The 15,974-nt window shown below is 37.1% G+C and overlaps 1 protein-coding gene across 4 annotated transcripts in view; it reads right to left on the bottom strand.

The window, feature by feature from the left end:
* The window catches only part of Phf14 (PHD finger protein 14), a 174,648-nt gene that overhangs the window by 112,047 nt on the left and 46,627 nt on the right, over window positions 1-15,974 (bottom strand). For all 4 annotated transcript variants that reach the window (XR_007976556.1, XM_052173245.1, XM_052173244.1 and 1 more), the window contains one exon: window positions 2,376-2,535. Coding sequence is in view for 3 of the 4 variants with exons in the window: in XM_052173245.1 (XP_052029205.1) it covers window positions 2,376-2,535 (160 nt within the window). In the remaining variant the exon portion in view is untranslated. The remainder of the gene's footprint in view (window positions 1-2,375; window positions 2,536-15,974) is intronic.

Genomic DNA, 15,974 nt, shown 5'->3' with positions numbered 1-15,974 from the left:
CCCTCCCAAAATGGCCTTACTTCATCACAATGGAGTTCCCAAGTTTCAATATTCAAGATTATAAGTCACCAAGTGGCCTGTACACAGGAGTGGCCACCTCAGGTAAGTAGAACAACACTGCTCAGAAGAAATGACTCACTGCAGCAGCATCCAGAGTGAATCCAACTATGTCCCAGGAACTGCTGTGTATGAGTTGTGTCCTTGAAGCTTCTCAACAGTTCTACCAAACTAAGGTATAATAATGAGGCTAAAGAGCTGCCTTAAGTCATAATTGAATAAAAATAAAACAAAAAGTATAAGCATGAGCAAAACACTTTGAAAGCCCACACTATTAATGTTTACTGACCACAAAATTATAGACCATAGTCCAAAAATGCCACCTATACAATACGATCAAGTTCTAGTTTATATGTCAATGTACTTACTATTTTTTATTTCATTTCTTTTCTTAGGTAACAAGAGAGCTGGAACCTCAGCACACATTTCTGAAGATCCCACTGTAGACTCTGCTACCCTAGAAATCTACTGAGACTATATTTCTCAAGGGTCTGGCTACTAATTGAAATAAAATGAGAAGCACGTTTTTCTTAATTTTACTGAAGTAAAGCGTATTAAGTCTAAGTCTAGATTTTATTTGGGGACTATGTCCTGTTTTCAGTGTTAAGACAATGGTGAAAATCATGTTGTTAGGTAGTTCTTGTGGCTATTATTAAAATATTAAGCATTCTGTTTTATATGTTCTTTGTTTTGTTTCGAGACTGGGTTTCTCTATGTAACCTCCCCCATCTGTCTTGGATCTTGCTGTGTGGATCAGACTGTTCTTGAACTCACAGAGATCCACCTGCTTCTGTACAGGGATTAAAAGCATCCACCATCATGCCCAGTAAAATATTGAGCAATCTTAACTAAAACATTCTAGATGATAGAGAAACGGCTCTGCAGTTAAGTACATGCTGCTCTTACTGCTCATGCAAAAGACCCACTCACCCATATCAGGCAGCACACAGACACCTACAATTCCAGCCCCTGTGAATCTGAAACCCTCCTCTGAGCTCTGCAAACACCTATTCATGTGCTCATACCCACATGGACACAAGCACATATATTTAATTCCAAAAATTAATTTAAAATAAGTAAATTTTAAAAATTCTAATGCCTTACTTATCAAAATAAAAACATGAGCATCTATTATTGGCAGGATTGAGGTACGTACTCTTCAAAACACACAAGATTGGAGAAAATTCTTACACTATAGTCAATCACCCCTAGACTCATAGAGAAAAAAACAACATAAATGATGTCAGTACTTCAATGAGGCAACTGCTCAAACTGTTGGTGACTGTGAGTGTGATTGCAGGCCTGTGTACCAAGCATTGGTGTAACTGTCTCTCAGCCTCACAACCCTGCTTTAATACTTACTCTGTACTGAGAGACAAATACCCTCAGCACTGGTTGTTTACAGTGAGTGTGATTCTGTCATCACTAGAGCAGGGCACTATAATCAAAGGTATAGAGGACAGTAGAAGACGCGAGTTTCTCCACAGGATGGACAGGACACATTACTGTAGAGTAGCCCCATACCTGAGTATGTGCTTGGTACCTCACAACCCTGGCCCAACCTTGACATCAGTTTTTACTATCTTCTCACCTAGTGCATGTGTAACAGGCTTTAAAACAGGGCTGCAGCTCCCCCTGAGAACTGTGCCAGCCACCTACGATCCAAAGACTGGCAGATAAAGCAGAAAAGGTTTCTGGCACCGACTTGGTACAACTTGTTCTTGTGATAAAGTCTAAAGTCCAATATAAGGAAAGAGATAATTCCTTAATTTGGTTATCCTTCATCTGTATGCCATTCCTAGGATTTCTTACGAGAACTCATTTATAAGTTCCATGTACTTTAGGACTATACTCTTAATAACTTTTAAATAATGATTCTTAATTAAGAATTTTTATTCTTGAGTTGTTATTTAATTCTTAAATATTCTTAATAATTCTAAAATTTCTCCACTTTAAGCACTGTATGTTATACTCCTGATGTGAGCTAAGACCTGGGTTCAAATTTCTCTATTTACCAGACTGTGGTCTTGAGGTAACACATGATTTAAATGGTAAGAGTCTTGGGCATTATCACCATAACCTGAGAAAACACCGTGTGCTTCTTCACAGTGAATGCGACGGTGAGTGTAAAAACAAATGCAAGTATTTGGAAGATGGTCTTCCTTCTTCCCCTCATCCATCTGCATGGCTATTCACTCCTCTATGCCAAGAAGATGAGAAGAATGTCTGTGACTCAAAGGTCACAAATGGAAGAAGGAGGAAGTCCAAAGCAGGCATGTTATGAAGCAGGCATATAGACACAACATAATGACATCAACCTTCCAGCATCTGTCTCCTTGAAAATCCCATCCTGATTGGGACATAGTTCACAGCTAGGAGACACACCACATTTACAGGCATCACAAAACCAGGGCTCAGTGGAGTTTTCAGAAGCCGAACTCATAATAGAGTCACTCTCCCCATCGACTCCATAACAACCTAGAAAAGGAAAAGAAATAGTTATGATTTAACAGGGTTTATTTTTAAAACTCACTTTTATAAAATCAACAAAGAAACAAAAAGTACAGAAAAATTCTGAAAAAATGTAATGGTTTATAAAACTGATATAAAAGTAGGGATACAATAATTTTTCAAATTTTCTTTTTCACCTTAAAGCTATGACTTAGATAGCTAATTACAAATAAAAATTATTAGTCCTATGCAATTCAAGAGTATTATAATAGCAAGTTTTAATATACTTGAAGTCATATAAGAGAATACCAAACAAATAGTTTTAAAGGGACTTATTAGGCACACAAGCAAATTTTAGTAACCACCATCTTCACTGCATATGAGTAAGTACAATTTTGTAATAAAAATCATAGACTTAACGGACTTATAATTTTCTCATTGGTACAGTTACTGTTACCTATAAAAGAGCAATAACTAAAATCTACTTAAAATTATAAAAATACACAATAAAAATAGTTAATCTATTTACTCAATAAGTAATCCAATACTACAGGAAAGGAAATCTACTTTCTTTACAAAATAATGTTCCTTTAAAGCAAATTATTTCAATGCAGATATAATTTGTGTTCAAAGTAGAAAATTACCAAAATAAAGAAGGCTGCAAGAAGCTGTCAAATTTATTAACTTGGTTTTGTAAAATCAGGACAAATCACAGCAGTTCACATGTTTAGCTAAGTTTCAATTCTGTTCTAAAAATGTATGCTGTACTCAGCAAACATTTGCAGAATTCTAAAACACCTACAAACATCCATGGGAATGGATTCTGAACCTCACTACCAGAATGCCCTCCTCTGTAATGGACACTGGCACTCTGCCAGTCAAAGGGCAGTTTCCTGAGCCCCACTGTCCCTAAAGACTGGCACACTGTATCACAGTCATCACAGAGCATTTGCCATCTGACCTTCCATGTCACCATATTTTCTGCCACAGTCTTAGTATTTACTCTAACCAAAATTCTGGCATTTTATACCAACTCTAGTTCAATCTAATTAATGATCAGATGAATTTTTAAATATTTATTTCTTTCATTCAAAACATGAATATCAAAAATAGTCCTTCATATGGGAAAATGCTAAATTTTAAAAAGTTATAAGTATAAATTTTTATCTTGCATGTTAACTATTTTCAAATGTGAAACAGGTTTAACAAAGGTAATCTCTACAAGCCATATTTAAGGAAAATATATTAAATACATTTATAATTGACTTGAATTTTATGAAGATATAGATGATTCAAATTAGTAGAATTTGGATTCTTAAAGTAAAATTAAATAATGTATATTCTTCTACCTTCTGGCCATGTAGCTTTACACAAACTAACCCTTTGAGGCTTGACAATTTTATTGGTAATGTATATCTACTAACATTCATCATAATGTCTTGGTATTTTAAAAAGAAAACAAAACACAAAAGTACCCACAATGATCTATATTTAAAACCTTGCATTTTGACAACAAAATATATGAATCCCAGAGATCAAACTCAGGATGTCAGGGTTTAGAGTGGGCACCTATACCAACTGTGCCATATTGCTGATCCTGTGTAACACATTTTAAAAAACAAACATACAAAAATAGTGGACCTGAGAAGTCAGAACACAAAATTACAAATCCTTGAAACAACTGGACATACAGCAAACCAAGACATGTTGAATAGAGTACATCTAGCTAAACATTCTTTCAAAAATAAAAAGAAGAATCAAATTTATATTCAATTCTTTGAAAATAAACAATTAGTAAAAACAAACAATAAAAACCAAAACAAAAACCAAATCCGGTCAAAAAGAACAACAGCAAGAATCAATGAAATAAATTCAATTTCTTTAACAATTAACAGAATTATTAGTTTACAGTGTACACCCAAGGAGGGGGCAGGGCAAACTACATCAGAAAACAGAGAAATCGATACTAAGGACTATTTTGAAAAATATACAATGATAAGGAAATTCCAGAAGAAATTGACCGATGTGGAAATAACTGAATGCCAAAAGTAAACCAAGAAGGTAGAAAATTTCTGAGCAGATCAACAAAGAATGAAATGAAATAAGTAATACAAAGTCTCAGAATCCTGGGGAGGTAGTGCATGTGGTAAGTGCATGCCTAGCAAGCATGAGGGCCTAAATACAACCGCCAGCACCGTAGGCTCAGCAGGCCTGCAATCCCCTTGCTGGAAAAAAACAGACAGGAGGACCTCTGGGGCTTGCTGGCCATACCGTCTAACTGAGTTAAAGCTTCAGGTTCAGTTAGAAAGAGACCCTGGATTAATAATCACTGGAAAGAACTAAAGGAAAACACTCAGTATAGATCTCTAGCCTACATACATGCAGAGAAATACATGGCTTTAGCTGAAATGAACACATACATACACACACATATATGTATGTACTCACAAACTTATATAAACACATACACTACACATACACATGAACAATAAAGTCTCTCTCAAAAAAAGTTTAGGACAAAAAGTATTACTGATGAATGCTACCACACTTTGAAATAACACTGATGTTTCTCAAACTATTCCATAAAACAGAAAAAAAAAGAAAAGGGGGAGGACAGAACTCTTCCAAATCTGTTATGCTTTTTTCAATACTTTATTTTTTAAATTTGTTTTATTATATATAATGAACTCTCAACAATAGCATGTAGCTGGATTAGTATAGCCACTCCTATTAGCGCTTTCCTAGACCCAAACTCTACATAGCTCAAACGTATTGAACATAGTTAGAGTAACCATTAGAAAGCCTTGGAACTTCACTTGTAATTTAATGCCTCTCCTTATCAATTAAATTATTATGCACTTTTACCTGCATTCTGTCCTTCCTTGTCACCTGATATTGCCTCTTCTTATTCTCTTAACTAAATTTTATATGATACACACACAAATATATGTGTATATATTATAGGCTATGACTTGTATATGGGTGAGAACATGTATGTGGTTTCTTCCTGAATTAAGTGATCTTACTTACTATCATACATTCTAAGTCCACTTACTTATTTTCCTGTAAATTTTGTGACTTCATTTTTTTGAGCTGAATAATATGCAGTTTTATATATGTACCAGATTCTCATTATCCATTCATCTGTTAATGGACACCTATCCTACTTTATGAAAAGTTACCTTGATAATAAAACCTGACAGAGTCATAGACAAATCAAAAATGAAAGGAAGGAAAGAAAGAAGCAAGCAAGGAAGGAAGGAAGAAAAGGTGGGGAGAGGAATGGACACTATAGTGCAATATATCTGAACACTGATAAAAAAAAAACTCTCAACAAAATATTACAAAATCAAATTGAACAGTGTATCAAAAAGCTCATATACCATAATCAAGTTGGTTTCATCCCAGGTATGATTCATTATATGCACATAAACATCAACCAACTTAATAAAGATAATAAAAAATATCATAAAATCAACGACAACAGTTGTAGAAAAAAATGACCATCCCTTCACGACAAAAACTCTGAACAAATTATTTACACAAAGATCAAACTCAATATGGTAAAGGTTATGTATGACAAACCAATAGCCATTATCCATATCTCTAAAAGCAACAATTACTAAATGTGAATACATCACAGTAAATATTCCTGACACAAAGGGAACCATTAAAACAGAGTACAGAGACAATCAGTGGAAAGGAACAAGGTAATAGCCATGTTTTAATCTGACACAGGTCTAAAATACAAAATACAAAACAAGAACTCAGCAGCCAAAATAAGTGATCTAACTAAAAAATATAGGAAGATGACATGAATAGAAAATTTTCAAAAGAAGTCATACAAATAGCCAATAAATATATGAAAGAAATGTTCTAAATTACTAGCCACGGCAAAATGTAAATCAAACCTATAAAAAAATGTATTACCTTGGCCCAGTTAAAATAGCAATTTTTAAAAAGTAAAATAAAAATACTATGGATATGTAGAATCGATGAAACAACTCTACACTGTTGGTATGCAAAACCCTATTATATAATCCAGCTAGCCAATTGCATGCCAAATTTTAATATGTCACTATTCATAGTACCTAATATGTATTCTGCATAGATATCTGTTAATAAAGTAATAGAGAAAGAAACCATGTAATGGAGTACTATTCAGCTATGGAAAAGATAACATTTACAGAAGTCTTTAAATAAGATGAAAAATGAAAGATATTAAAGACAATAAGCCAAATATGGAAAGACAATGTTCTCTTAATATATGTGGAAACTTAAAAGAAGTTGGATTGGCTGTTGAAGAGGAATTTACAGGAACTTAGAAGAGTACCAGAGGGCAGAAAACAGAATAAATGAGCATAATCAATAAGTATTTCTGCATATATGGGAGCACCACAATGAATATCATTAATTTTGGACAAGTCATATTAATAAAAAAATACAATGAAAACAAGATTCCATGACATTTTAAATTACTGAATTAGGATGCTCAAACATATGACCAACTAATTAATTATGCAAAATGAAGATTTACTCGAGTAGAAAAATTATACAGTTTTTTTTTAATATGTCAAATAGTAGCCAGATCCCCAAAACACTTCAAAGAGCAAGTCCAGGAGCATTAAGTGCTTTGTCATCTCCTTCCTTCTATGACAACAGGGCTGTGCCATGGAAGAATGACTGATAGGATAAGTGGTTCACTGTGTGACACTGATACCAACTACACAGGATATGGAAACCCCATGGAAGCGAGCTCTGCTTCTGGACATGAACAACTATCTAGGTTAGCTAACTGAGGTGCAGAATCCCTTTGTAAAGGTATCCTAGAGGTGGAAAGGAACATTCCACAAGAAGTCAAACTCACTATTTGCAGATGATATGATAGTATACTTAAGTGACCCAAAAAAAACCTCAGCAAAGTGGCTGGCTACAAAATCAACTCATGCAAATCAGTAGCCTCTATATACTCAAAGGATAAGCAAACTAAGAAAGAAATTAGGGAAATGACACCATTCACAATAGCCAAAAACAGCATAAAGTATCTTGGTGTGACTCTAACCAAACAAGTAAAAGACCTATATGACAAAAACTTCAGATCTCTGAAGAAGGAAATCGAAGAGGATCTCAGAAAATGGAAAAATCTTCCATGCTCGTGGATTGGCAGAATTAATATAGTTAAAATGGTCATCTTGCCAAAGGCAATATACAGATTCAATGCAATCCCCATCAAAATCCCAACTCAGTTCTTCATAGAGCTAGAAAGAACAATTCTCAAATTCATCTGGAATAACAAAAAACCCAGGAGAGCTAAAACTATTCTCAACAGTAAAAGAACTTCTGGGGGATTCAGTATCCCAGACCTCAAACATTACTACAGAGCAATAGTGATAAAAACTACATGGTATTGGTACAATGTCAGGCAAGCGGATCAATGGAATAGGATTGAAGACCCAGAAATGAACCCATACACCTATGGTCACTTGATCTTCGACAAAGGAGCTGAAAACATCCAGTGGCAAAAAGATAGCCTTTTCAACAAATGGTGCTGGTTCAATTCGAGGTCAGCATGCAGAAGAATGCGAATTGATCCATTCTTATCTCCTTGTACTAAGCTCAACTCTAAGTGGATCAAGGACCTCCACATAAAACCTGACACACTGAAACTAATAGAAAAGAAACTGGGGAAGACCCTTGAGGACATGGGCACAGGGGAAAAGTTCCTGAATAGAACACCAATAGCTTATGCTCTAAGATCAAGAATAGACAAATGGGACCTCATAAAACTACAAAGTTTCTGTAAGGCAAAGGACACTGTCAAAAGGACAAAACGTCAACCAACAGATTGGGAAAGGATCTTCACCAACCCTAAATCTGACAGAGGGCTAATATCTAATATATACAAAAAAATCAAGAAGGTAGAACCAAGAGAACCAAATAACCCAATTTAAAAAATGGGGTACAGAGCTAAACAAAGAATTTTCACATGAAGAACTTTGGAGGGCTGAGAAGCACCTTAAGAAATGTTCAACATCATTAATCATTAGGGAAATGCAAATCAAAACAACCCTGAGATTTCACCTCACACCAGTCAGAATGGGTACGGTCAAAAACTCAGGAGACAGCCGGGCCGTGGTGGCGCACGCTTGTAATCCCAGCACTCTGGGAGGCAGAGGCAGGCGGATTTCTGAGTTTGAGGCCAGCCTGGTCTACAAAGTGAGTTCCAGGACAGCCAGGGCTATACAGAGAAACCCTGTCTCGAAAAAACCAAATCCAAAAAAAAAAAAAAAAACCTCAGGAGACAGCAGGTGTTGGCAAGAATGTGGAGAAAGAGGAACACTCTTCCACTGCTGGTGGGATTGCAAGATGGTGCAACCACTTTGGAAATCAGTCTGGTGGTTCCTCAAAAAACTGGGCATGACACTTCCGGAGGACCCTGCTATACCACTCCTGGGCATATACCCAGAGGATTCCCCAGCATGCAATAAGGAAACATGCTCCACTATGTTCATAGCAACCCTATTTGTAATTGCCAGAAGCTGGAAAGAACCCAGGTGTCCCTCAACAGAGGAATGGATCCAAAAAATGTGGTATATTTACACAATGGAGCACTATTCAGCCATTAGAAACAATGAATTTTTGAAATTCTTAGACAAATGAATGGAGCTGGAGAGCATCATACTAAGTGAGGTAACCCAGTCTCAAAACATCAATCATGGTATGCACTCACTGATAAGTGGATATTGGCCTAGAAACTTTGAACACCCAAAATATAATCCACATATTAAATGATGTCCAAGAACGGAGGAGTGTCCCCTGGTTCTGGAAAGACTCAGTGCAGCAGCATAGGGGAATACCAGAACAGAGAAGTGGGAAGGAGTAGATGGGGGAACAGAGGGAGGGAAGAGGGCTTATGGGACTTTTGGGGAGTGGGGAGCCAGAAAAGGGGAAATCATTTGAAATGTAAATAAAGAATATACTGAATTAAAAAAAAGAAAGAAAGAAAGAAAGAAAGAAAAGTAACTAAGACATAGAATCTGTCTTAAAACAAGAAAACAAAGAAAAAACATGAAGAGGGACCAGAGCACTACTGAATGGAAGAATGCTTACTTCGGCGGTGTGAATAAAGTCCTGGTTTCCATTCTCAGTACCAAGAAAAAACTAAGAGGGAAAAACATAGGATAGAAAAAAATGTTCCTTCTGAATTTTAAATGGTAGTATTCCTTGGTGGGCCCAGGTCTGAAGTTATAGTACAAGTTTGTTTGTAGCCAACACCAGACAGAGCCTTAATCCGAAAGCTTAAGAGGCGCGAAGGCAATAAATCTGGATTTTACAGTTAGTCTCAACTACTTGGAGTTCAAAACCAACCTAGGCTATACTACTTGAGAACCTATCACAGAAAAACAGAAAGATGCATTAGAATCACAGATGTAAAACACTGAAATCTCAAAGTATCTTCATCCTCCACACCCCTCCCCCAAGTATAGAGTAAATGAGAAATTATATGTTAACCCATCTCCACAGACCAGGTAAACAAACAAAGGTGATAAAGTAGTCAAGATAAATTGAAGACTACAGGACTGTTTAGCTGCAGTCAATTTCTGGTGTAAGAAAATGAAATCTAGTACTGTCAGAACTTTTTTTAAAGAGTTTCCAATTGCAAAATGGGAACAAGAGAACCAGCTACAGCTAGCCAGAGACCAATAGCACATGCCTATAATTCCTGCACTCAGAAAATTGATGCAGGAGAAAGTCTGTAAGTTTGATAAACAACTAAACTACCAAGATCCTGCCTCAAAGAAAACTAATAATAACATAGTAGCAATTAAATGTATAAAATATCCTAGCATCAGAATGTCAGAAATTGATTCAATTTCTTAAACTATGTTCATGGCCTTAAAAAACCTATATCTATGGTCAAGTGACCTAACCTAAAATATGACCCAAAGACTAATCTAAGAAATAGAAATTATTCTCAGTGTGACAATGAAATAGAAACAAGTAAATTGAGTCAGTGTCCTCATCACAACAGAAGTCTCTGACACTAACAGAAAAGGTTATACCTGCATCACACATCAACAATAACAAACAGAGACACAAGCAACCATCACCACACCAACATCACTGGTCAGTCCAACAAACAGGCAGTACTGCTACAGCTTCTATTGTTCACATTCTCTAGATCTGCTTCAGAGAATTTTAACTACACCGAGATGAGAATACAAGTCACAAGGTCTCTGTACCGCTGATGATTCTGCAACAGAATACCTGGTACTGAATAATGTCCAATATGAAAGGCTAGCTCATGATTCAGGCTGGTGGCTGGAGAGTGAAACAGCATGACACTGGAGTCATAGCCTCCATGACACCACATGACACAGGACTAAATGGACACAGGTGCAAGAAACAAAACTGAGAGTCAAATCTGCTATACCCCTTCTAGGGCACCCAATAACATCCCATTAGATCTGATTCTCTATAAAATAATAACAATCCATTTATAAAGGTGAAACCCCAGTGATGGTTACTTTTGCCAGCTTGACAGGATTTGGAGTCACCACAGAGACTTATCTCCGGGTATGTCTGTGAGGGATTTCCTAGATTAAGTTAAATAGCTAAGAAGACCCACAGCAAATGCAGGTGCCGTTATTCCATGGGGGGAGTCCCAGACTTGATAAAGAGGAGACTGGAAGCTAAGCAGCATTCATTGTTCTGTTTTCTGGCCATTAATGTGCCATGTAACCAGCTACCTTCTCTTGCTGCTATTATGCCCCCTAACCCTCAGGCTGCATTGTATCCTCTCCAAATGTAGGCAAACAAACATTCTTCCCAGGCACTTTTCAACCCAATGAGAAAACCAATCGCTATACTTCATAATAAAATTACCTCCCTTGGTCCCTACCTCCTAAAGGTTCCACAACCTCAATACTACAACACTGGGGGCCAAGATTCTAACACACACACCTCTGGAGGCAGAAATCACATCCAAATTTCAAGTCCTCTCTGTGCTCAATCTCATCTTTGCTATATATTTTACTAAGAAATTAAATAATCAACAACTTCCACATGTTCCAAACACCCCATCTAACAATGTACATCTATACCCACACCCTCTTTCCTCTATAGTTATTATGATAACTACTCTCATCTGCTCCACCTCTACTTCATGTTAGAACACACCCCCCTCTCTAACACTGAATGTAATGTCCTTGTTCTCCTTTAATTCTTAACATCAGTTATCCATTCTCCCTTCCCACTAGCTCCTTTCTGTAAGCACAGAACATGCAATATACTGTGCATGTGGCTGTCTTTAATAGCCCTCCATAATCAGTACAGCCTAGCAGTCAGATTCTTGGAATTGCCCCTCCTATATCTAACCAGCTTTGGTAACACAGCAGAAATTGTACTATGTATGCCCTAAACAAGGTAAAAAAGGATACTTGCTCTTTCAAAAGTCATCTCCATTTCTTCTGTCTTTCTCTTTGATCACTCATATAATCATCTCCAGCTCTTTTGTTTTTTGACAAACCCCTCTGAAATAAAGTAAGGTGGTGTATAGAGCATACAGAGGGGAAAATGGTATAGAACTCACCAACAGCCACCAAACAATTGAGGACTAACATAACTAAGTTTGGGAACAAAACCTCTAACTCCAGTCCTAGAATGAATGCAACCTAGGCCAACAGATTTATCTGCAACTTCAAAGACCCTAAGCCAGAACCATCCAAAGATTCTGAAGTGTTGGGATTCACTTGATCTTAGCCAAAAGGCTGAGAAGCAATACGTGTTGGGATTCAAATATTCAATTTGACTTCTTACTCAATAGAAATCATGTTAAGTTACAAATGTCTATTGTTTTAAGCTGCTATGTTTGGGGATAACTGTTATATAGAAACTGATAACTAATGTAACATTTAAATTATAGGGACAACCTCTCCCTTAGCCCCATCAGTTACAGTTATATCTTCTTATATCTCCTTATAAAAGTTTATCATAAAATTTACATCTGGTCCCATAGTTTCCTTTTCCTTCCCTGAATTTCACTTTATCTCTCTAGGATCAAGATGACTGATGCGTGTCAAGTTACTATATGTCCAATGGTAAATCCTGTTATAATTGGCTTTTTGTTGACCCTCTTTTAGGATAGTGAATTCTGCAGTAGAAAATCAAAATAAGACAGAGGAAACCTACATGTGTCATATAGAGATAAACAGGAGATAAAAGAGTACATCCTTTAGATAAGCAGGCTGAGAAAGAAATTAGGGAAATGACCCCCTTCACAATAGCCACAAACAGTATAAAGTATCTTGGGGTGACTCTTACCAAACATGTGAAAGATCTGTATGACAAGAACTTCAAGACTCTGAAGAAGGAAATGGAAGAAGACCTCAAAAAATGGGAAAACCTCCCATGCTCATGGATCGGTAGAATCAATATAGTTAAAATGGCCATTTTGCCTAAAGCACTATACAGATTCAATGCAATACCCATCAAAATCCCAACTCAATTCTTCACAGAGTTAGAAAGAGCAATTATCAAATTCATCTGGAACAACAAAAAACCCAGGATAACTAAAACTATTCTCAGCAACAAAAGAAAATCTGGGGGAATCAGTATCCCTGACCTCAAGCAATACTACAGAGCAATAGTGTTAAAAACTGCATGGTATTGGTACAGTGACAGGCAGGAGGATCAATGAAACAGGATTGAAGATCCAGAAATGAACCCACACACCTATGGCCACTTGATCCTAGACAAAGAGGCTGAAAACATCCAATGGAAAAAAGATAGCCTTTTCAACAAATGGTGCTGCTTCAACTGGAGGTCAGCATGCAGAAGAATGCGAATTGATCCATCCTTGTCTCCTTGTACTAAGCTCAAATCCAAATGGATCAAGGACCTCCACATAAAGCCAGACACTCTGAAGCTAATAGAAAAGAAACTGGGGAAGACCCTTGAGGACATCGGTACAGGGAGAAAGTTTCTGAACAGAACACCAATAGCATATGCTCTAAGAGCAAGAATTGACAAATGGGACCTCATAAAATTACAAAGTTTCTGTACGGCAAAGGACACCATCAAGAGGACAAATCGGCAACCAACAAATTGGGAAAAGATCTTCACCAATCCTACATCAGATAGAGGGCTAATATCCAATATATATAAAGAACTCAAGAAGTTAGACTCCAGAAAACCAAACAACCCTATTAAAAAATGGGGTACAGAGTTAAACAAAGAATTCTCACCTGAAGAACTTCGGATGGCGGAGAAGCATCTTAAAAAATGCTCAACTTCATTAGTCATTAGGGAAATGCAAATCAAAACAACCCTAAGATTTCATCTTACACCAGTCAGAATGGCTAAGATTAAAAATTCAGGAGACAGCAGGTGTTGGAGAGGGTGTGGAGAAAGAAGAACACTCCTCCACTGCTGGTGAGGTTGCAAATTGGTACAACCATTCTGGAAATCAGTCTGGCGGTTCCTCCGAAAACTGGGCACCTCACTTCCAGAAGATCCTGCTATACCACTCCTGGGCATATACCCAGAAGACTCCCCACCATGTAATAAGGATACATGCTCTACTATGTTCATAGCAGCCCTATTTATAATTGCCAGATGCTGGAAAGAACCCAGGTATCCCTCAACAGAAGAGTGGATGCAAAAAATGTGGTATATCTACACAATGGAGTACTATTCAGCCATTAGAAATAATGAATTCATGAAATTCTTAGGCAAATGGATGGAGCTAGAGAACATCATACTAAGTGAGGTAACCCAGACTCAAAAGGTGAATCATGGTATGCACTCACTAATAAGTGGTTATTAACCTAGAAAACTGGAATACCCAAAACATAATCCACACATCAAATGAGGTACAAGAAGAAAGGAGGAGTGGCCCCTGGTTCTGGAAAGACTCAGTGAAACAGTATTCGGCAAAACCAGAACGGGGAAGTGGGAAGGGGTGGGTGGGAGGACAGGGGAAGAGAAGGGGGCTTACAGGACTTTCGGGGAGTGGGGGGGCTAGAAAAGGGAAATCATTTGAAATGTAAATAAATTATATCGAATAAAAAAATTAAAAAAAAAAGAGTACATCCTTTAAACAGAAACAATGGATGATGAAAAACAAAAAAACATGAGGCACATAGTTACTAAATATACAAAAGATTCTGAAGAGCTTGGATTAATACCTTCAAATTTATTTAATTTGGTACCTATTGATGATACCATATTTTGATATCTTGCTTAGGAAACAAATCCCATAATTATTCAGCAGGTTAACCTGAGCCAAAGCTGGAGCCATACATAATTCTTGCTGCATCTGCACAACAATATAATGCACCCAGGATCTTTACATGTGGGCCTCATCTGTATTCCATATTTATTATTAAATCATGTAAAAATATTATATGTGTGTATGTGTTTTGTTTTGTGTGTGTAGTGTACATAGGGGTATCACTATATGCATGTGCTTGAGTACTGCTATGAATGCATGCGCACATGTGCATATGGAGACCTGAAGTTGATTTAGGTGTCTCTGTCAAACACATCCACTTTACATATTAAGCACTGTCTTTCAATGGAACTCAAATTTTACTAATAATGTTATTCTTGCTATTCGTCTAAACATTCTGCCTCCACTCCTGAGTGGTGAGATAAAAGGAAGGCGGCCATAGCTACCTGAACTTTATAAAGTCCTAGAAATCTCAACTCTCCTCTCTACTTAAGCTTTTTTTGTGTGCTTTACTGGATAAGCCACCCACCTCCAGCCTGCTATTGGTACTATTTGCCTCCTAACCTGAGATAGCTTGCTAGTGGTATTCCTGGAGTCTACCATTGAGTCTGGGTAACTTACCATAGGAATTAGGTCATTATCTAACTCTAAACATATTTTTTTATTAGACAGTTACCCATTTTCCCTTCTTGAAACATTTTCTCCTCTGCTTACTATACAGTTATCTCCACAGTAATAATTTCCTTATATCCTCTAAAGAATTAAAATGCCCACTACATATATTCTTCCTTAATATGACAATCAATTTTAAAGATTTAAGTATTATCTTCAGGCCAGTGATTCTCTGAATTTTATGTCTGGTGCCAGGTGGAAATGAAAGGGCTGAAGGGGACTGACCAGACCCGCCTCCCAGAGCTCCCAGGGACTAAACCATCAACAAAAGAGTACACATGGAGGGACCCATGGCTCCAGCCACATATGTAGCAGAGGATGGCCTTATCTGGCATCGATGGCAGGAAAGATCCTTGATCTTGTGGAGGCTTGATGCCCCAGTGTACAGGGATACTAGAGCGATGAGGTGAACGTCAGGGCAGGAGTGGGGGTAGGAGCACCCTCATATAGGCAGGAAGAAGGGAGGATGGGATAGAGGGAATACCAGGAAGAATTAAAATAACCTATAAAAAAAAAGGCCGACTACAACTACATAACTAACATATATATATATATATACACA

Source organism: Apodemus sylvaticus, chromosome 2, assembly GCF_947179515.1.
Source record: "Apodemus sylvaticus chromosome 2, mApoSyl1.1, whole genome shotgun sequence".
Classification (NCBI taxonomy): domain Eukaryota; kingdom Metazoa; phylum Chordata; class Mammalia; order Rodentia; family Muridae; genus Apodemus; species Apodemus sylvaticus.
This window is presented reverse-complemented; position numbering and strand designations above follow the sequence as displayed.